This window comes from Arachis ipaensis, chromosome B04, assembly GCF_000816755.2.
Source record: "Arachis ipaensis cultivar K30076 chromosome B04, Araip1.1, whole genome shotgun sequence".
Lineage (NCBI taxonomy): Eukaryota > Viridiplantae > Streptophyta > Magnoliopsida > Fabales > Fabaceae > Arachis > Arachis ipaensis.
Genome location: NC_029788.2, coordinates 125,794,067 through 125,817,018, shown reverse-complemented (window position 1 = coordinate 125,817,018; position 22,952 = coordinate 125,794,067). Strand labels below are relative to the sequence as shown.

General features: G+C 36.5%; 1 protein-coding gene across 1 annotated transcript in view; it reads right to left on the bottom strand.

Moving 5' to 3' along the window:
* LOC107637229 (proline-rich receptor-like protein kinase PERK3) overlaps positions 22,403-22,952 on the bottom strand; it is a 7,283-nt gene continuing 6,733 nt past the window's right edge. The window contains exon 7 of the mRNA XM_021121963.1: positions 22,403-22,808. Coding sequence (XP_020977622.1) covers positions 22,671-22,808 — 138 coding nt within the window. The 3' untranslated portion in view covers positions 22,403-22,670. The remainder of the gene's footprint in view (positions 22,809-22,952) is intronic.

Below are 22,952 nucleotides of genomic sequence, written 5' to 3'. Positions count from 1 at the left end.
TGCCCAATAATAAAGGTCCAGGATCCAAGCAAAAAAACCAAACCCAAAGGGTTGGCCCTCACCTAGTACCAGTCTTCATCCCCATAAGTCGGTACTGAACACGACCTGCTCCAAAGAAGTCGGATACGAGGGTCAGCTGGCAGATAACACTCATTCGAATGAGTAACTGCCCCTAGAAACTCTCTAACCACTTCATAGAGCCATATCTTAACCCCCCTAAGATATGGGAACGGTTATCCGCCTAAAAAGGTGGCACTACTTCAGCGGTGGTTATTGGTTCACCACTATAAATACACTGACACCACTCAGGTATCTCTAAGTTCCAATATACTCTCTAACCTGCTCACACTCTTGCTAACTTAGGCATCGGAGTGTCTTTGCAGGTACCACCCCCCCCATTCGTTCTCACGTACAAGTCGGACGGAGGAACACCGAGTACCAGGTCCACTCGAACGCCACCTCCTTCATACGTTTGGGCCAACCAACGCCATCCAGCCCATTAATCTCCGGTTACTCACCGTAACATTGGCGCCGTTGCCGGAGACCCGAGAGATCAACCAGTAATGGCGGATAGATCCCCTGAAGAGGGTCATGTGGAGACAGATTCTGAACAAGAGAATCTGAACACTGGAAACAATGAGGCAGACCAGACCCTTCACCAGGAAGCCAACGATCAACACAGGGAAGGCACCTCCAGAATCAAAAACCCAAAGGTAAATTCCTTGGAGGGGCGCGAATCAGAAAAAGAAGGACCATCCCATGCAATTGAGCTCATGGGATTAGTCCACAGTCGCCTCGAGCAGCTAGAACAGGAACGGGAACGACAAAAGGAAACCGAAAAGAACCTAAAAGAGGAGATGGAGCGACGAAAAGAGTTAGAAAGAAAACTCTTAAAGTTAGAATCCTCCCTCAAAGGTCAGAACTCCCACGACGGTAGAGAAGATTCGCCCTTGGGGGAGAAAGATCCTTTTAGCGAGGACATAATGAGGGCAAAAGTTCCGAGAAACTTTAGAAGCCCCGATATGGACCTCTACGACGGAACCACTGATCCAAAACATCATCTAAGCAACTTTAAAAGTCGGATGTATCTGGCTGACGCTTCTGACGCTACGCGATGCAAAGCTTTTCCAACAACCTTGTCAAAAGCAGCGATGAAGTGGTTCGACAGCCTCCCTCCGAGGTCAATTACCAGTTTTGAAGACCTCTCAAGAAAGTTCTTGATGAGGTTCTCCATCCAGAAAGACAAAGTAAAACATGCACCAAGTCTCCTGGGAATAAAACAGGAGGTCGGGGAATCCTTACGGACCTATATGGAAAGGTTCAACAAAGCATGTTTGGAGATTCAAGACCTGCCCACCGAAGCAGTCATCATGGGGCTAGTCAATGGTCTTAGAGAAGGTCCCTTCTCACAGTCCATATCAAAAAGACACCCCGCCTCTTTAAGTGATGTACAGGAAAGAGCTGAAAAGTACATCAATATGGAAGAAAATGCTAGGCTAAGAGACCCGAGTTGGCGACCTGGTCACCCTCCCTCAACGAAAGAGAGGGAGAGGGAAGCTAAGAAGAAGGAAGAACTCGGCCTCGATAGGCCAAGAAAATATCACTCTTATACTCCACTGAAAGTTCCTATAGTGGATGTATACAGAGAAATTTGCAATACCGAAAGGCTGCCTCCTCCCAGGCCCATTAAAAATAAAAGAGGAGGGAGCCGCGGTGATTACTGTGAGTACCATAAAATATATGGGCACTCCACAAACGACTGTTACGACCTTAAAAATGTGATAGAAAAACTGGCCAGAGAAGGTCGGCTTAACAGATATCTCATAGAAAGGTCGGACAGTCATGGAAAAAGAAAGCGAGATGATATGGATAGAAGAGACCCACCACCACAAACTCCGGAGAGACATATCCATATGATCTCATGAGGGTTTGCGGGAGGGGGACTCACAAAATCCTCTCGTAAAAGACATCTCAAGAGAATTTACCAGGTCGAAGAGGGGTCCTCCGACCTTCCAACCATTTCATTCACAAAGGAAGATGGGCGAGGAATAATCCCTGGGCACAACGACCCAGTGGTAATCACCATGATCCTGGCAAATGCCCATCTACACAGAACACTAGTAGACCAAGGAAGCTCAGCGGACATCCTCTTCAAGCCCGCTTTTGACAAACTAGGGTTAGATGAGAAAGAGTTAAGAGCCTACCCCGACACCTTGTACGGATTAGGCGACACGCCAATAAAGCCACTAGGATTTTTGCCCCTCCACACCACCTTTGGAAAGGGGGAGAAATCAAAGACTCTGAGTATAGACTTCATAGTCATCGACGTGGGGTCGGCCTATAATGCTTTAATCGGCAGAGCTACCCTTAATCGACTCAGAGCGGTGGTATCGACGCCCCACCTCTGCATGAAATTCCCGACCTCAGCGGGGATAGCAACGGTGAGGGAAGATCAGAAGCTGGCAAGAAAATGCTACAATGAAAGCCTAAACCTGAGAGGAAAAGGCAAAGAAGTTCACATAATAGAGCTCGGTGGAGCAAGGATTAAAGATGAGCTGCGACCCCAGCCCGGGGGAAAAACCGAGGAAATTCAGGTCGGCGAAGAGGAAGGAAAAAACACTCACATAGGAGCCAACCTAGGGGAAACCCTAAGACAAGGGTTGACCAAGCTCCTAAGAGATAATTCCGATCTCTTCGCCTGGAAGGCCTCCGACATGCCTGGGATAGATCCCGAGCTCATGTCCCACAAGCTTTCGGTCTACTCAGGATCTCGACCTGTACAACAACGAAGACGCAAGCTCGTCCCAGAGCGAGCTCTAATAGTAGAGGAGCAAGTACAAGCGCTCCTAGAAGCCGGTTTCATCAGAGAAGTCAAGTATCCAACATGGCTAGCCAATGTAGTGCTAGTCAAAAAACAAAATGGTAAATGGAGAATGTGCATCGACTAGCACGAACCAACTCATGAAGCAAATCCTCCAAAAGACGGATGTTGCAGGAAGAATGGTTCAATGGGCAATAGAGCTCTCCGAGTTCGACTTGAAGTACGAAACTCGGACGTCGATTAAGGCCCAGTGCCTCGCCGACTCCATTGCAGAATATGCAGGGGATCAAGAGGATAAACCAACTACATGGGAACTCTACGTAGATGGATCCTCCAATAAAACAGGAAGCGGCGCAGGCATAATATTGGTAGATGAAAGGGGAACCCAGATAGAGGTCTCCCTCAAGTTCGAGTTCCCAGCTTCAAATAATCAGGCAGAATATGAAGCCTTGATTGCAGGATTGAAGCTGGCAGAAGAAGTCGGTGCCACGAAGGTAATGATATACAGTGACTCTCAAGTGGTGACCTCCCAAATAAGTGGAGAGTATCAGGCAAAAGACCCAAATATGAAGAGATACTTGGAAAAAACTCTGGATCACCTCGGGCGTTTTGCAGAAACCGAGGTCACGCACATAACTCGGGACCTAAATAGCAGAGCAGACGCCCTATCCAAGTTAGCAAGTACCAAGCCAAGGGGAAATAACAGAAGCCTGATCCAAGAAACTCTCCAGGAACCTTCAGTGGTAAAAATGGAAGACAAACAAGAAGTCTTTGAAGTGGTCGGATTAAACCTCGGATGGATGAACCCCTTGGTCGAATCCCTGAAATTCGACATCCTCCCAAAGGAGGAAAAGGAGGCCAAGAAAATCCGAAGGGAAGCACAACACTATACCTTGGTGAAAAATATTCTCTATAGAAGGGGGATATCAACACCATTGTTAAAGTGTGTACCGACCTCAAGAGCCACCGAGGTATTAGAGGAGGTACATAGTGGAATCTGCGGGAACCATCTCGGAGCAAGGTCATTAGCCAGAAAGGTGATCTGAGCTGGATTCTACTGGCCAACCTTGCAGAAAGATGCCACAGACTTTGTGAAAAAATGCCAACCGTGTCAAATGCATGCAAATTTCCATGTGGCCCCCCCAGAGGAGCTCATCAGTATCACCTCCCCATGGCCCTTTGCAAAATGGGGAATGGATTTGTTAGGTCCTTTTCCCCAGGCGCCAGGACAAGTCAAATACCTAATAGTGGGAATAGATTATTTCACAAAGTGGATAGAAGCAGAACCACTGGCCACCATCACTGCACAAAGAAGTCGGAGGTTCCTCTACAAAAATATAATCACAAGGTATGGGATACCTTATTCCATTACCACAGATAACGGAACCCAGTTCACCGACTCCACCTTTAGAAGCCTAGTAACCAGTATGAACATCAAACACCAGTTCACCTCAGTGGAACACCCACAAGCCAATGGGCAAGCCGAAGCAGCCAACAAAGTCATATTGGCAGGGCTGAAGAAAAGATTACAAGATGCGAAAGGAGCTTGGGCTGAAGAGCTCCAACAAGTACTATGGGCTTACAGAACAACCCCCCAATCCGCCACTGGAGAAACACCCTTCCGACTAGTTTATGGCGTAGAAGCCATGATCCCAATAGAGGTCAATGAGCAAAGCCCAAGAGTGATTTTCCACGACGAGATCGGGAATATACAGGGGTACAAAGAGGAGCTCGACTTGCTCCCCGAAATCCAAGAAGAAGCCCAGATAAGAGAAGCAGCGTTGAAGCATAGGATGACCGCGAGATACAACAAAAAAGTCATTCGAAGGAGTTTCACCCCAGATGACTTGGTCCTAATCAGAAACGATATTGGAGTCAACAAATCAGGGGAAGGAAAGCTCGCTGCCCTGATGTACTCTTTTCCCAATTTCATGATTTTTTCCCGAAATCAAAGGGTTTTTTCTGAAAAGGGTTTTTAACGAGGCATCATAGTAGGGGCTAAGGGAAAATAAATAATCAAAAGCCCTTAGTAGCAATAAGGTACCTCCTCAATTAATAAAGATCTCTTTCATTTTAAATATCTCTTTTAAATTCCCTTTTTATTCTCTTTCTACGAAACGCGCCGATTTAAGCTCGACAAAACGTGAAAATCCCATGAACCGACCTAGATGGTCGTCAGGATAAAACGACGAGGTACAAGTCGGCGTAAAGAGGCTATAGAAGTCGATCATGATAAACTCGGGAGCAGTCCGACTCATAAGTCGGAATGCGAAACCGAGTAAAATTAAAATGAATCGCAAAAGTAGCCTAAGTCACGAAAAACTCAATAAAACAAAATTGAGTACAAGGAATAACAAAAGAGATAGGAAAAAACTAAGAAAAAATTGTAAGGCTGCCATGAGGATCAAGGAGATTCAGAAAAGCAGGCAAGCCCCAAAGAAAAGATTTTTTCCAGAAAAGATCAAAGAGTCAAAAGAACCACGAACAGAAAAGCATGCGCGCATAAGGTAACTCAAAACCCTTATCCAAAAAGGGCATTTATTTAAAACGCTAAATTAAACCCTTATTAAAAAAGGGTATCATAAATTGTTTTGTTTACGGCCTTAAAAGGCCAAAAATTGTTCAAACATCAACAAATAAATATAAAGAGTTTAAAAAGGGGGGGGGGGCCACAGGCCGGACCCCCAATAACCAACAAAATCACTTCTTTGCAAGAGGAGTAGAAGGATCACCACCACCAGGACCAGGAGTTGGAGAGAAAGTCGGAGGAGCAGTAGAAGAACTCGGAGCGTCCTTAGAGCGAGGAGGGGACTCTATGATCCTCTGCCCCCGAGTCTTCAAATCAGACTCAGACTCCACCACGGGGACAGGAGGATCCACGATGGCACCATCAATAACAATCTTATCAGGGTCCAAAGGAGAAAGGTCCAAGTCAGGAGCAATAACTCCGACCTGCTCCTTAAAAACCCTCCAAGCCTCATCAGCACCATCCGCAATAGAGTCCTCCAACTCGGTATAGGCCTTCCGAGTATTCAGCAAGTCATTCTTTACAGACACAAGATCAGCAAATAAACTGCTGTAGCTGGCTTGCACTGCTTTCCTCAAATCCACCTCCATGTTGCATTGGGCTTGCAACTTCTTCTCCTTCTCCTGCCATCTCTGCAAAAACAAATTGGTAGCTAAAAGTCAGACAAGTCGGTAAAAGAAATTGCAAGTCGGAAATAAGTGAGAAAAATGCCAAAAGCTACCTAGTTGTGACTGGACAAAGGCCGGCGACCCCTGGAGAAATTTTTTAGTATCCAAGTATGGGGCCCTCCCCCACACTTCTCGGAGGAACCCCACAATGGCTGCCTCCACCTCATCCAGGTCGTCAAGACCATATTTTTCACAAGGGGAGGCCTCCAACCAGTATAAAGGAAAGCGGGGGGAAGAATTGTCATCCAGGAAAAATGGGTGGTGACCCTCTACTGCTTGAACTTTGAAAAAATAGTTTTTAAAATCGTGAAAGGATTCGTCAAAAAGGGTAAAAAGCCTCCGACCTTGTATGGCCCGGAAGGACACCCACTGTTGCTTATTATTTAGCCCACTGAAGGGCTTGGTCATATGGAAGAGATAGAAGAAAATCCTCAGAGAAGTCAGGAACTCTAAGGCCTGGCTGATAAATTGGTAAATTTTCAAAAAACCCCAAGAGTTGGGGTGAAGCTGGGTGGGAGCAACCCGGCAATGACGTAACACAGACATTTCAAACTCTGAAAATGGAAGAAAAACGCCCAAACGGGTGACCATACTCTCATACATAAAAAAGAAATGAGGGGCCGTCTCGTCGGCCCTCCCGAAGCAAACCCGGTCTTCTGGACCCGGGACTACCAACTCGTACTTCGGCTCATCCTCTTCAGAAGTACAAATTCTATGATGAGTACGAAGGTGGGTGAGAAACTCGGTATCGACTGAAGGCTCCTCCCCTAGGACCGTGACATCAACCCACTGAGAAAGAACATCTACGGAAGCCATTTTCTTTTCTTAAAAAGGGTGACAAGAAACCTACAAAAAGAAAAGGAAAATCAACACACGGTCTCTAAAGGGAGGGGGTACGGAACTAAAGCCTACAAACTAGCCTACCTACAAAATAAAGGCACGCAAATAGAAAGCATGTTACAGAAGGGGAAAAAATCTAACCTTTAAGTCTGAAATCAAGACTGGAGGAAGTAAAAGCCTTCGAAATGCAAGAATGCAGCACGAACGAATGCAAGGGAAATTTGAAAGATTGCAGAAACGAAACAACGAAAGAGAGGGAAAGTATTTATAAGAACGTTAGGGGCATAACAGATCTTTCTATTCCCATATGCTCTATTTTAATGTTGACTAAACCTCTATGATAGTGATGCTATTAGCTTTAGCACTAAGTCATACTTATTATCATTAGTGGAAAATTACAAATTACAATTTTTTCATCTTCGTGACCTACTTCCTTATATATACGCCTGCTGAATGGTGTTATCAAGTTTAAAAGCATTCAAACTACTTTAAACAGTTGAAAGAAAGATAAAAAAACTATGATACGAAATGCAACATGGTTGAGAAGTTATTAGTCTCTGCTTATCTGAGACAGAATCCTACTTAGTTTATTGAAATTCAATTGTTTTTAGGTTTATCAATATGTTTTGCAGCCTGGTTTATCTTGACATTCTCATGCCACCATTAATAGAGAAACGGTAGCAACTTCCAATTTTTTTTGCAGCCTGGTTTATCTGGTTTTGTAATTTTTTTTTTGAGGATTTGTTGTTCTGATATTTGGGGTTTTACAATCTTGTGTAATTTCTGCTTCTTACTATGTTAGAGTTTACTTTTTTATTTTGCATTTTGCTTTATTAATTGGCTTGATGCATCATCATTTGCTGCTTTTATGGAAAGGAAACTTTATGATATTAGATTATGCTTTCTCTCCCAATTTAAATTTCCAGTCAGTTTTCCTGTTAATATGCTACTTTTGCTTCTTGAAATTGCAGGAAAAACAGAATATGTTTATGCTCGTGTGAAGCTTTCAAGATATTCTTTAGAGGTTTTTCTATTCATTATCCTTAAAAAATCTTGCCGTCTATGTTTGTTTAATGTTTTTTTTTCCGAGGATGCAAGTTCCATGGTTAATATAATATATCAAAAATTTATGTGGCTTTTTCCTTAAACCTACAGGTAGCTTTGATTCTAGACCACATATATAATTCCATATAGTAACACATATTTAACAAAATAATTTCAAAATGATTTAGAGTCAACTGAACTTTTCAAACAAATTGAAGCAAAATGCCCAAGAAATTCAACCCTTAAGATCCGGACCACAGAGCCAGGACACACAACATAAAATACCAAAAAATGTGTTTCCTCATTTCCATAAGGAAATGCATCAGAACAAGGGAAGAACAAGTGTCATACAATTTCTGAGTAAGCACTAGACATTACACATATGTGAGGGGAAATAATCTTGTGTAGTTTATTAGGGAACTTATATACAGTAGCTATAGTATACAAAAAAAAGAGGGACCTAAGGCTACGCTTATAAAAAGTAGCTATGGTATACAATGTGGTTACGCTTTACAAGTGATGCAGTAGGGGTTGAAAAGCGTAGCCTATTCTTGAAGAACGAAAGCTGAAAAGCGTAGCCTTTGGTCCTGGACAGCATCACTTGAAAAGCGTAGCCTATTCCCAAACGCCAAAAGCGTAGCCCTTGGGGCAGAAAAGCGTAGCCTTTGAGAATAGGCAACGGCCGAATAGGAATCACCCCAAAAAGCGTAGCCGTAGCCTAAGGCATCATTTTTTTTCACTTTTGGCTACATTTTTCAAGTGTACCTGAATGGGTGTTTTTCTTGTAGTGAAGCATTAATAGAAGATTATTAAATTATAATTGTCTCATATTTAAGTATATTTAAGTATGTATATATCTTTAATTTGATATAAAATTAATGGATTATCCTCTTGGGATATAAGGATTATTATACCCACTCATTTTATAAAAATTTGGTTTTGGAATAAATTGATTGAACATTATACTGCTAAAGTAGTCTCTTTTGTGAAAATTGATTTATTCAAAACATAAGGAATATGACGATATATAATTCATGCGAATATTGGTCGGCCCAAAGGAAGGTCTATATTTGGCTGAATTATATACACATATTGATAGTAAATACATGTTTGGGTAATTAATTAAAAATAAAGTAATGCTTATTATTTATGGGAATAATAATCGGCCCAAAGAAAGTTTATTGTTTGGCCAGATAATAAGCATTGCACACTTTTGTTTATTTTCTATTAATTATGCGGTCAATAATCGGCTCAAAGGAAGGTTATTGTTTGGCCAAGTAATAGAAAATATATGCGGTAATAAATTGGTTGCGAAGTTTAAGTCTCCATGTGCGCATTAAGTCGGTCCAAAGAAAGGCTTAATGTGTGACAGGAATTTTGACAATATTTGATTACTGCATGAGAGTATCACTTACAATTAATTTTTCTATCCAAAGATTGAAAATTAATGTTGTTCTAGATATCTCAATATGAATTTTTTCCCATTATTTAACTAATGTTTACTGCATGTTCTTTTTGTTCTAATCCAGAAACTATGGATTTAGCTACCAATGTTTCTACACAAATTAGTAGTATTCTTATGCTGAATGGTTCAAACTTTAAAGTTTGGAAGGATACCGTGGAGATTGTCCTCGGTTGTATGGATCTAGATATAGCTCTTCGAGAGGAAAAACCCACTTTCACTCTGGAAAAGCTCAATGAGGTTAAAATAGAGAAGTGGGAGAGATCCAATCGAATGAGCATTATGATCATGAAACGCTCAATTCCTGAGGCGTTTCGGGGCTCAATTACTGAGGATAAAGATGCCAAACAGTTCCTGAAAGATGTTAAAAAATTCTTTACTAAGAATGAAAAGGCGAAGACAAGTAGCCTTTTAAGCAAACTTGTCTTTATGAGGTATATAGGTAAAAGGAACATAAGGGAGTACATTATAGAAATGTCTCATCATACTTCAAAATTAAAAGCACTAAATTTATAATTGTCTGAAGATTTACTCGTGCATTTCATTTTGATTTCCCTTCCTGCACACTTTGGGCAATTCAAAGTGAGTTATAACACTCTGAAGGACACTTGGTCCTTAAATGAGCTTATATCTCACTGTGTGCAAGAAGAAGAGAGGCTACAACAAGATAAGACTGAAAGTGCTCACATAGCTTCATCTTCTCAGTATAAAAGAAAGCGTAATACCACTGCAGATGTGCCTTCTCAGCAGAAAAAGACTAAGAAACAGGATCAAGTTTCAACCTGTTTCTTCTGTAAGAAGGTGGGACACATGAAGAAGGATTGTACCAAATATGCCACCTGGCGTGTAAAGAAGGGTATAATTCATACTTTCATTTGTTCTGAGGCTAGTTTAAGTTATGCACCTATTGATACTTGGTGGGTAGATTATGCTGCTACTACTCATGTAAGTGTTACTATGCAGGTTGCCTGTGGAGCCGACCGCCAAGTGATGCTGAAAGATACATTTATGTGGCAGACGGCAATATAGTTGCAGTCAAAGCTATAGGAACCTTTAGATTATGTTCCACGAGTGAATTTTACTTGGATTTATTAGAGACATTTTATGTACCGTCATTTAGACGAAATTTAGTTTCTGTTTCTCGTTTGGACAAATCAGGTTATTTTTGTTCATTCAAAAATAATAAAGTCAGTCTCTTTTATAATTCGAATAATATTTGCTCTGGTCGTTTGGTGGATAATCTATATAGGCTTGTTTTGAATTCCTATAATAATGAAATACTACAAACAAGTACAAAACAAAACTAAATGAGAATTCGGCATCGTTATGGCACAAACGTCTAGGTCACATCTCTAAACAGAGAATTCAGAGGCTCGTGTCGGATGGAATTCTTGGACCCCTAAATTTAGCGGACTTTGAAGTCTGCATTGAGTGCATAAAGAAGAAAAGAACAAACGAAATGAAATTAGGTTCCGAGAGAGTTAAAGATGTCTTAGAACTGATACATACCGATATATGTGGCCCAATCCCTACTGTCTCTTGGAATAGACAACGGTACTTTATTACGTTCATAGATAATTATTCTCATTACGGGTATCTATATTTAATTCATGAAAAGCCCCAAGCCTTGGATGTTTTCAAATCTTTCAAAGCTGAAGTTGAACTTCAACTTGGAAAGAAAATTAAAGTTGTCAAATCTGATCGTCGTGGTGAATAATACGGAAGATATGACAGTTCAGGTGAGTAACGTCCCGGGCCTTTTGCTCTTTTCCTAGAGAAGTGTGGTATTGTTCCGCAATACACCATGCCAAGCAAACCTAGCATGAATGGTGTTGCAGAGCGAAGGAACCGAACTCTTAAGGACATGGTGAGAAGTATGATTAGTCATTCTTCCTTGCCTGAATCACTCTGGAGAGAAGCCTTAAAGACCGCAGTATACATCCTTAATAAGGTGCCAAGCAAAGCAGTTAACAAAACCCCCATATGAAATTTGGACTGGGAAAAGGCCTAGTATAAAGCATTTGCATATTTGGGGATGTCCAACTGAGGCACGACCTTATAGGCCACAGGAAAGAAAATTGGACTCAAGGACAATTAGTTGCTACTTTGTTGGTTACGCTGAGCGCTCACGGGGGTACAAGTTTTACAATCCTGCATCAAGGTCTATTTTGAAATGGGAAATGCAAGATTTATTGAGGATGTTGAGTTTGAGGGGGAATGAAATATTAGGAATGTTGCTTTTGATGAGGATTTTATAACTGACAATGATCAGGACCTTGTGCCTATTATTGTTCAAGATACAGTTATAGTATAAGAGCACAATGAGAATCCTGCTGTAGATCCAGTTACAGTACAAGAGAATAATGAGAATATTGTTGTTGCTCAAAATACTGGTACAGTACCGAAAAATAATGAGAATCTTCCTCAACCCCAACCCATACAGCAAGCTCAACAACCTCAAAAAGTGTCATTAAGGAGATCCAATAGATAAAGGAGAAAATCCATCTATGGTCTCAAACAAGCTTTCCATCAATGGTATCACAAGTTTCATCAAGTCATTACCTCATACGATTTTGAGGTGAATATCATAGATGAGTGTGTATACTGCGAGTTCAGTGGGAGTAAGTACTTTTTTTTGGTCTTATATGTTGATGACATTCTACTTGCTAGCAACGATATAGACTTGTTGCATGAAACTAAGAAATTTCTATCGAACAAATTCGAAATAAAAGATTTTGGTGATGCCTCTTTTGTATTAGGAATCGAGATACTAAGAGGTCGTTCTCAAGGTATTCTTATATTATTACAAAAGAACTATATCGAAAAGATTTTAAGTAGATATGGCATAAAAAATTGTAGACCAATGGACACACCCGTAGCTAAAAGAGACAAGTTCAGTCTCAAACAATGTCCTAAAAATGATCTTGAGAGGACAGCAATGCATGATAAACCTTATGCATCAGTACTAGGAAGCTTAATGTATGCTCAAGTCTACATACGTCCCGATATATCATTTATAGTGGGAGTGTTGGGTAAATACTTGAGCAATCCAAGCATGAATCATTGGATAGCTGTTTAACGCGTAATGCGTTATTTGAAGCGAACAAAGGATTACATGCTTACTTATCGGATATCAGAAAATTTGGAGATCATTAGGTACTTTGATTCCGATTTCATGGCATATAGTTGCGAAACTTTGTCACTGAGCTTCGTATAGTATATGACATTGAAAGGTCATTAAAGATATTGTGACAATAAGTCAGCAGTACTATATTCCAACAACAGTAAGAGCTTGACAAAATCGAAGCATACAGATATCAAGTTCTTAGTTGTTAAGGAGAAAGTTTAAGAAAAAACAGTTTTTCATAGGACATATAGGAACAGAGTATATGCTAGTAGACTCATTAACCAAGGAATTGATCCCTAAAGTCTTTCAAGAGCACACTGCTCGGATAGGTGTCAATATTTGTGATACTTTGGTTTAGTGGGATCGGAGTTTATTTTATGCTATATGTCCTATGACAGATATTGAATTATTTTTCTGCAGAATTAAATTGATGGTTTATTTCATGTTATATGAAATGTTCATTTTGCAATATTTGTATTGTGTTTGATCTCAATAAAGTTTTAAAGTTAGACCAGCTGGAAATAGACATGCATGAGATCACTTGGCATGTAATTTCCATATTACTCATCCAAATTTGATCTATGTCGTTAAGTATATTAGGATGGTGATTGGCGTGGTTTAGTCAAGGCATTTAATGTGATAAAAGCTACTGTAGTTCCATATCTAATGTATGAGACGGACCAGATTGTTAAAGTAATGAGAGAAATAGCACTCAGATGCGCGCATAAAGTTTATAAGATGTGATTATGTCAAGAAAGAATATATGTATAGCCCAAGTGGGAGATTGTTAGGAAATTATTTAATTTCCTAACTTATTTGTGGGCAATACATATATTAATTAAAATAACAAATTATGCTATTTTAAATTAAATGACTTATATAATGGTGATCTCATTTATTGTTAAATGCTAAATTGAATAAGTCATTATTACTTTTGATTTGGAATTAAATGAAAATAAAATCAGATATTATCTTTTGTTCCTTAGATAATTATCTTTTTAGATTTTAGATATATTATCTTTTGGGCTTTAGATACTATTTTATTTGGGTTTAAGGGTTTAATGGGTGCCATGCTCAAATATAAATAGGCCTTCAGGGTTTCGGTCCCCAATATACCAAAGCCGTCTTTGTTGCTCTTTCCCCATTAAAAGAGTTGCAGTTCAGCCGTCTAGAAATACAGAAGACTTTGGTTGAGGAAGATCGAAAGAACCACAAGATCCAAATTCTTTCATCAATTTCTAACTCTTATAAATAAAGGTACGCTTCCGCATTATATTATATTTTTTGATGATTCAATATGGATAATCTGAGATTTTGAAATTAATTTATTCCAACGATCACTTCTTAGTATGTCAAAGATAAAAAGAGGCCAAATAGCTTGTCAAGAATTTATAACTTAATCTGTAAATAAACTACAGAGTAAATTTAAGATAATTAATTATATTACAGGTTTTACTTATTAAAAATGAAATCCGGTCTAATCTTACTTGTTTTTATCTTGTATATTCCAAAAATTAACTAGAAAAATATTTTTTTCACATATATAGTTATGATAACAAAAGAATAAATAATAAGTAATTTTTTTAATGAAATGGAGTAAATATTTTTTGATGAAATAGTATGATTGAGTAATGAGAATATGACACATAATTAAGATTGTTTTATGTGTATGCATTGTTTGATTAAACTACGATTTTAGTATGTTTAGTCAAACTTGATTTTATTCGTTGAATTAAAAATGAATGGGCTAAATTTGACGAAATAATAAAATCATTTCACGTATCACATACTCATTGTTCAATCATTCTACTTTATGAAAGGTATTTTTATTCGGCTTCTATAAAACATCAAAGGGTTAAGTATTTTTTTTGTCTCTAATATTTGGGTTAAAATTAAAATCGTCTCTAATCTTTTTTCGTTATTAATATCATCCTCCACGTTTAAAAACGCTTTAAAATCAGCATTTTCCTAATTCTTGGACCAAAATATTCTCCATCATCATCATCCTCTTCTTCACTTTCCTCACCCACCACCTCCATTGCCACCAACATTGCCGGCGAGAAGAAGAAGAGGAAGAAGAAGGCTTCGTCGGCAAAAAACGACGCAGCGACAGCAGTGACAACCCGCAACCCCTCCCTCCTTCGCACTGCTTCTCTCTCTTTCTTCTCCGATGAACCAGTGGCGGCAGCACCTCCTTCGCATCGCTTCTCTCTCTCTCTCTTTCTCTTTTCCGATGAACCAGTGACCCAGCGACAGCATCAACCTGTCCCTCCCTCTCTTCGCATCGCTTCTCTCTCCCTCCTCCGATGAACCAGCGGTGGCAGCGCCTCTTTTGCATTGCTTCTCTCTCTCTCTCTCTCTCTCTTTCTCTTCTCTGATGAACCAGTAGCAACAGCGACGACCTTGCAGCAGCAACGGCGGCCCTACAACAGCAACCCATCTCTCCTTTCTTCGCATCGCTTTTCTCTCTTTCTCTTCTCCGATGAACCATCGGTGATAGTGGTGATCCAACGATGACCTTGTAGCAGCAATGGCAACCCAGTGGCAACGGCAACCCAACGGCAGCCCCTCCCTTTGTTATGGTGGCAGTGGATATGGTGAAGGTGGTGGGAGTGAGGAAAGTGAGAAGAAGGATGATAGTGATGAAGGGTATTTTAGTCCAAAAATTTGAAAAAAGATTATTTTAAAACATTTTTAAACGTTGAGGATGATTTTAATAATAAAAAAAGGTTGGAGACGATTTTAATTTTGACCCAAAATGTTAGGGACGAAAAAAGTACTTAACCCAACGTCCAACTAACAAATATTGGTAGTACTTATCTTGGCCTCGACATTTCTTGATTTGATATTATTCACCACCGACAGAATAATTTAGAATAGAATTATTAGAGATATAATAATTAGTGTTACTTTTTTTATTAATTTCAGTTTTTAAAATGAATAATTTCATGACATAATATTAAAAAAAAGAAATTTTTATTTAAAAAAATATAATAAATATATCCATTAATGTTATATTCTTTTATCAGCGAACCTACTGGTAAATTGTCATAGAAAATCTTCAACCCTAAACCTAGAAAAAGAAAGATGTATTATATTTGAGTAATATATTGTATCATTATTGAATGGAAGGAATATAAATTAGGAAATTAAATGTGGATGAATGTAAATATATCGAACTATGATTGTGAATTATGAATTATGGTGAAGCTATGAAAGTGCGTATCAGTGGGGTAGGAGAAGACTTATTGACCAGGCCAAAGAAAAATAGAGACTTGAGAATCCAAAGAAAAAGAAAATTTCCACTAACATTTAACATCATTACTTAGTACAATTCTCATCACTCCATGTTACGGATAAAATAATTCAAATTTATTTTATTTAACTTAGATATAATTTAATTAAAACTTAAGATTTAGAATTTATAATAAAAAGTAATTTCATAAAAAATTGACTGATCAGCAAAAAAATAGTTAATTTCCTAAATGATATCTGTATATATATTACCATCTATTAAAAGAAAGATTCTTATAAACTTAAATAGTAAAGAACAACAATAATTTCACATCAACTATCGTTCTCAATTGTTACGAATGCATATAGCAATTCAACAAGTGTGGGAGAGTTTATTTTTCTTTGGCTGAAAACGAGTTTGTTGGAATGGAAATGTGGAACAGTGTGCCAATGGGTAGCCCCTACTCTTTAGCTTATTCAGTTGTGAAATTGTAGAGTGGTCCATTAACTTCTTTTTTTAGTGATTATTTCTTTTTAATTTTCTTTTAATTTTCAGGTGAATGTGATCCACACTCTATATATATATGTTGATTTTATTCTTTATTTGGAGCAGTATCCATGGTTGTGGTTCTTAGTTATCCAACACGTACGAAAACAAAAGAAGATATTGCATGGGAATTAATGATACAAAAGTTTCAACTTTTAAGTTCTTTAAGGTATGTAGGTCTTTTTCGATCATGTGTTATTCGTTTTTTTCATAATCAATATTGAATTCTTATTTAATCAAAATTTAGGCATGATCTATTACCTTATGAGAGTGATCGATCATATCATAGAGATTAATGCATGGCTATAGAGACATTATGACAACACCACTATTTAATTATTTATATATTGTTAGTTTCCATAATTCTGTTACAACCCCTCTCAATTCTATTATGAGTTATGACAGAATATGGAAACTAACACTAGCTATCAAGATTACATTAAGAATGCTATGAAGAGTTAAGTGACTTCATATATAATGTAAAAGGTTTTGGGTTGGGTTTTGCTAACTACTAGACACCCGTTAGCTAGGGATTTAAAAGAGAAAAAATATATATTAAAGAAAATAAAAGTATTGAGTTAAAAATACTACAAAATACATTAACTTTTTTAGCAATGTTACATGACTGGTAAATATTATTATTTTTAGTCAGCGCTTGGCCAACAATAATTTACATCAATATTTACAAGAATTTTGCGTATAAGTATATAGTTTACATCTATATTTACCAGAGTTTGTACATATAAATCAATATAGTTTGTACTTATTTTTAGATTTTGTACATATGAATTAGTAAAATTTATTTAATGTTTATGCTGGTTAAAGACAATTTATTTGTTAAATTTATTAGTCATTAGAAAAAAACTACTTAGTTTTACTTATTTTTTTTAGGCTTATTTTTACCTTTTCTAATATAGATTTTATTTATATGTGCTATTTAAAAAAAAAAATTATACAGAACATTTTTTATAGAAATTATACAGATACTTTTTTTTGGTAAATTAAAGGGGCCTATGCCCAAAGAAAAATAAAAAAAACTACTACACTAGTACACTACTTCCATAGTTATTAAATCCGGATCGGACTGGTCGGTTCGACCGAAAAACCAATGAACTAAACTCTTAACCGATCTGGATTGACAGTCAAACCGTACAAACAAGCAAACCGACCAAACTCGAAAAAATCGGTAAAAATTGGATTAAAACGTAAACCAAACCGGACCGATTAGCCCGCAATGACGTCAGCACGTGCATTTTAAAAATTTTGGCACGGGCATCACCTGGAGAACAAAAAATACTGTCAACCACCAGACCAACATGCATTCTAAATTTATAATTGCCTTTTCATAAATATATATATTTGATTAATATAATTAATTAATAAATTATTAAAATATTAAAATAACTTAATTTTGTATAAAAAAATTAAATTTTATATAATTATTTAATTATAACCGAGTCAATCGGTTCAATCTGTGACCTAACGGTTGAACCAGTGACCAATAATCTCACCGGATTAATTACGGGTTTGATTCTGATAACTATGACTTCTTCTACTATGTTACGAGGAGTACCACTTCTACGTACACCTTGGTTCGTGAAGTTAATTAGATCCTGTGAGGGAGAATCAAGAAAGTGAAAGCCTTGCTCCTCATTCAGACTCTCCTTCGCTAATTATACAGATACTTATTCAGACTCTCCTTTTTGCTCGTTAGTAAAAAAATTTTCCAAGATTTTTGTTGGTCCCTTTGGATCCTATTTGGTGGGCTAACTCCTTTAGTGAAGACTTAAAAACTAAAAGAAACCTTCGCAATATTTCTTTGTTGGGCCTTGAAAAATTCTCAAACCCCGGTTGCTAGTCCCGATTCTAACTTTCATAGCAGAAAATTATTGGATGAATTTACGGTAATGGCATTTGATTATGATTGTAAATTTATTTTATGGATCCCGCTAGGGAAACAATGAATTATTTGTACAATGTATACAATGGGTTATTGATTTACAAAATGAACATCTCCTATACTATCTAGAATAACCATCCGAGTACTAGCGATAATAAATATCTTCTCAAAAACTTAAATTAATTTTGGGGTTCACCAAAGATCGAACTCTTGATCTTTCGAATCTAGTATTCTAATACCATGCATGATACCACTTATCCCAAAAGTTTCAGCTAATGAGAAAGGGTAACACTAATAATTATATCTCTAATATTCCCTAAATCTCCATTGTCCACATTGTATAAATAATGAGACGAGGATTAGCTTCCAAGATTAACTTGATAATCTTGAGAATGAGATTTGGTGTTGCTTGCATTAGTGTACTTTTGGATGAGTTCATAGTTGATTGGATTGATTCTGGCTTATATGTATTGACTTACTCTGACTGATTCCGACTTATAACTGTTAGTTTGTTAGAAGTGAGCCGACTTATAATTTCCGATTTGTTGGTGACTCTGGCTTATAGTTGCCGATTTATTTGAAATGATTCCGACTTATAGGTGTCGACTTGCTTGGAGTGATTCGAACTTATAATTGTCGTTTTGTTTGAAATGATTCCAACTTATAAGTGTCGGTTTATTTGGATTGATACAGACTTATAACTGTTGGTTTGCTTTTGTATGCCAACGTTAATATTGGTATGTCGTAGTTCCTCTCTTAGATAAGAATTCTATTAGGTTTCAAGAATTGATATAGCAATAACATAATGGAAGATTATTAGCCATGGTCTTATGGAGGTTATAAAATGTAGAAAGATAATGATTAGTAGAGCATATTATAATTGTTTGCGAACTAATTGATAACTGAGTTTGTTCTCAAATTAATAAAAATCCGAGTTTTGTTTTCGGATTGATTGATAACCGAATTTATTCTCAAATTGATTGATTGATTTGAAGTTGAATGATTGTATCAAAGTATCACTTGTGTGAGCTGTACATGAGCTTGAGTATCTGATCTTTATGGTCGATTATTAGGGATAATAGAACATGATAAATACCTTAGTATCTTATTCGTTTGAAAATTGGAGTATAGTTCGGTTTTAATTTGATTATTGGATGGCTTATAGATCAATTAAGGATAATGCATGATAAATGAGGTTAATGGAAAAAATTGAAAATAGAAGATTAAAATGAAAGAAGAAAACATCATTGTATTTTGACTTGTGAGCTTAGCTAAAATGCATCTTTAGGCCAATCTTATACATTAATTTTGGAGTTAAGCTCGGTTAGAAGGTTCAAATTGTTCGAATTATAGTTCACATGGCGTTACTATTGCTGGAGTTATTTTTGGTGAGTTTGTTTATATCCTGTATATAAAACTTAGCGTAGATATATATAGTAGAAACAGTGGTACTAGATATTCTTAAAGAAGCTCTATCAGAAATGAAACATACACTGACAATTTATAACGAAATATAGCGTGTCTAAGGATGATATATGAAATAGTAAGATACATAAAGTAAAGCGGTTCAAGAGTAGTGTATATCTTATAAGAGGTCATGTCATATTGAAATTAAAGTAAAAGAATTATATAAACAGGTTAGGTTATGCGTATGCATTGTGTTACGATGGTATAATGCCTTATTGATTTGATTTGTTGCAGTCATTCGCCTTTCGATTGTTTTTCAAAGTAATTTCAAATTTTCCTTTTTGTACAGAAGATTACAAACACATGTTTTGAATTCGTCGGTCAAAGATAAAGAATTAGATAATGTTACCGGAACATACATTTCGGAGAATTTGTTTCCTTATTTTATGGGTTTGAAGTGACTATAACCACGGTCATTATTCTCGAGGTGTGGTCATCATCGCTATCACCATTACCAAAACTTCTCTGGTCCTCTTCATCACCATGTTTGTTTTGATTCAAAAGTTCGATTAACCTTTAAATTTCTGCTTTCAGTGATTCCTTGATCACTAATAATTTGGCTATAGTAAGGAGTCGAGGAGGTAGATTGTTTTGCTTTTCTGCCATTGATTAAAACTTACAAAAAAGGGTAGGTAATGGGACAGAAAAGATAATAATGAGGTTAAGTAAACTCGGCCATATGGTGGTTGCCAAATGTTCTTGTAGTGGTAAGTCGGGTTTGATATATAACTTGTCCTGTTGAGAGATTGAGCATGCCTTCGTTTGAAGTAGAAGAGGTATACGTCGACTTCAAGAGTAGAAAATAAATATAATATTAGTCAGAGTGAGTAGCGTACCTTTTACATAGTTAAAATTTGGTATTTATAGAGTGTAATCCTTTGCAGAGAGGTTGAGATATTTGCCTGATCTTTCGGCAATTTCTTTAGTTTGTTTCTGAGTAGGTTATTATTAGTGAGATTCTATCTAACTGAAGATAAATCACATTTGTTATTATATTTAAATTTTGATTTATAGACATAGTTGAACCGAATTATAACACTGAATTAATTATAAATATAAATTTGATTTACAGATTTTGATTTTTGAGTACTATAATACTATTCCGTATTTTTATTCAAAATGTCGAATGATCATTATTGCATACTCATTGATCGTTAGTCATGCACATAGGAAATTAAGGAAAAAGGATTACATCTAGCTACGTCTCGGACTTGAATGCACTTATTTTAAGATGGAAAATCATCCATCAAACCAACGCTAGGGCTACCTTGTTGTTGTGAACAATTTTTCCTCGTCCAAACAAACATCTTAGTTCAAGAATTGACTAATAAGAATAGAAACATATGCTAACTGAAAGGTTCTTGAATATGATTCAAAACAAAACACAATTAAGAAGATAAAGAGATGATAGAATATATAGTCAATGAATTGAATAAAGTAAATTTTGTGATTTATAGTCATCAATTAATTATTATTAACGTTTTTAATGTAATGAAATTATATCTAATAGTGTAGAATTGTTCACTAAATACTGATCAAATTTTAATAAAAATACTGATCTTCTAGACTTTCTCTTATATTATTGATCTTTTACCCAACTACTACTTATTCTATTTGCTTTGGTTTCTCTCCACTTTAACAATCAAATTGTTATTTAAATTAGGGTAAAGTATATTTTTTGTCCCTGAAGTTTGACAAAAAATTCAAAAATACCCCTAAGTTTTATTTGGTTTCAATTTTGTCCCAAAAGTTTTCGATTTGCATCAAATATATCCCTGACGACTAATTTTTCAAAAAATTTAAGATCAATTCAACAACAATAACATAAGAACAACCCTCAACACAAGCAAATCAAACATAATTTTCAAGCATTATTGTTAGATTGGTCTTAAAATTTTTTGAAAATGCAGCCGTCGAGGGTATATTTGATGCAAATCGAAAATTTTTGGGACAAAATTGAAACATAATAAAACTTAAGGGTATTTTTAAAATTTTTGCTAAACTTCGAGGACAAAAAATACACTTTACCCTTTAAATTAAATGGGTCATGTGGGATGGTCCATTAAGAGATAACAGAGATATTCATCGCAAAAAAGTTTAAATGTCTACGAAATGAATTGTTAGAGAATTAGAGTATGATGTTTGTATTGTTAAGAGACGAATTATCATTTAAACAAATAGACAGACTTAGCTAGGGTGAATTTTGTTGATATAATATCATGTTAAAAAAAATAATAATAATAATATAATACTCCCCCGATCAAATAAATAAATAATATCATGTTTTTATCCAATTTGAGTGAGAGGACATGAGATAGCAATGAAGTCGGTGCTGACTATACTGGGGAAGAACGAAGAAGTTACAAGCCATGGGAATTCAACGACTCGTTAAGGAAGGCGGGTAGAATTTTAATATTTTAAGAAATTATACAATTACCCATCTCAAATAATAAATTACAAAATAACCCAACTATAGTTAAGATAATAACCAATTAAAGTGTGATACATCATGAAGGGTAACTTACATGTTATTTTAGAGGGGGTAAGGTAGAATTCAATATAATAATGTTGTATGCGTCTTAGAAAAATCCGTTAAGGTATATCAACTAGGGTTGACACTTTAGTAAATGTTTGAAATATCACACTATCAACAATCAATTTGTATAAGTGTATAACTATTGCAAAATAAAATTATTTGTAATAGTTTTCTAAATTGTTGTGAACATATTAGCTGTTTACGTAATATTTGTAGTATGCATCCAAGATAAATTAAAGTTCAAATTTTTAGCTTCTTTAATAGATCGACAATCGATGTAGTATGTACTATATGACACACACTGTTTTTGGTCTGTAGGTTAATTTACATATCTGTTGGGATAGTATAATCTTAGTTGTTAATTATAAAAGAAACCTAACTCTCATCGCAGAAAACAAAACTTAATTACACTAATCACCTAACCTGTTTTGAGGGTGGAAACTCTTGTGAATATATAATCTCCTTCGGGTTCATTAATATTGTATTTGTGTCACTAATTAACTCGTGGATCCACTCATGTCACAAATGATTTTAATCATTTCTCGTCTGTATGCAGCAGCCTCAGAATCTAAGGATAATACATTAGAAGTGAACTCAGCTACTTGAGATGCATCTCCTTCCAAAGCACGAACTATCTGCACCACATGCAAGGATCATTAAAATAATAAAACATAGTTTTTTCTTTTTAAAAAAATATGGTAAAAAAACTTTTATAATTATATAAAATATATTTTATTGAATATAAAATAATTTCTTTTTCCGAAAAAGAAACCATTATA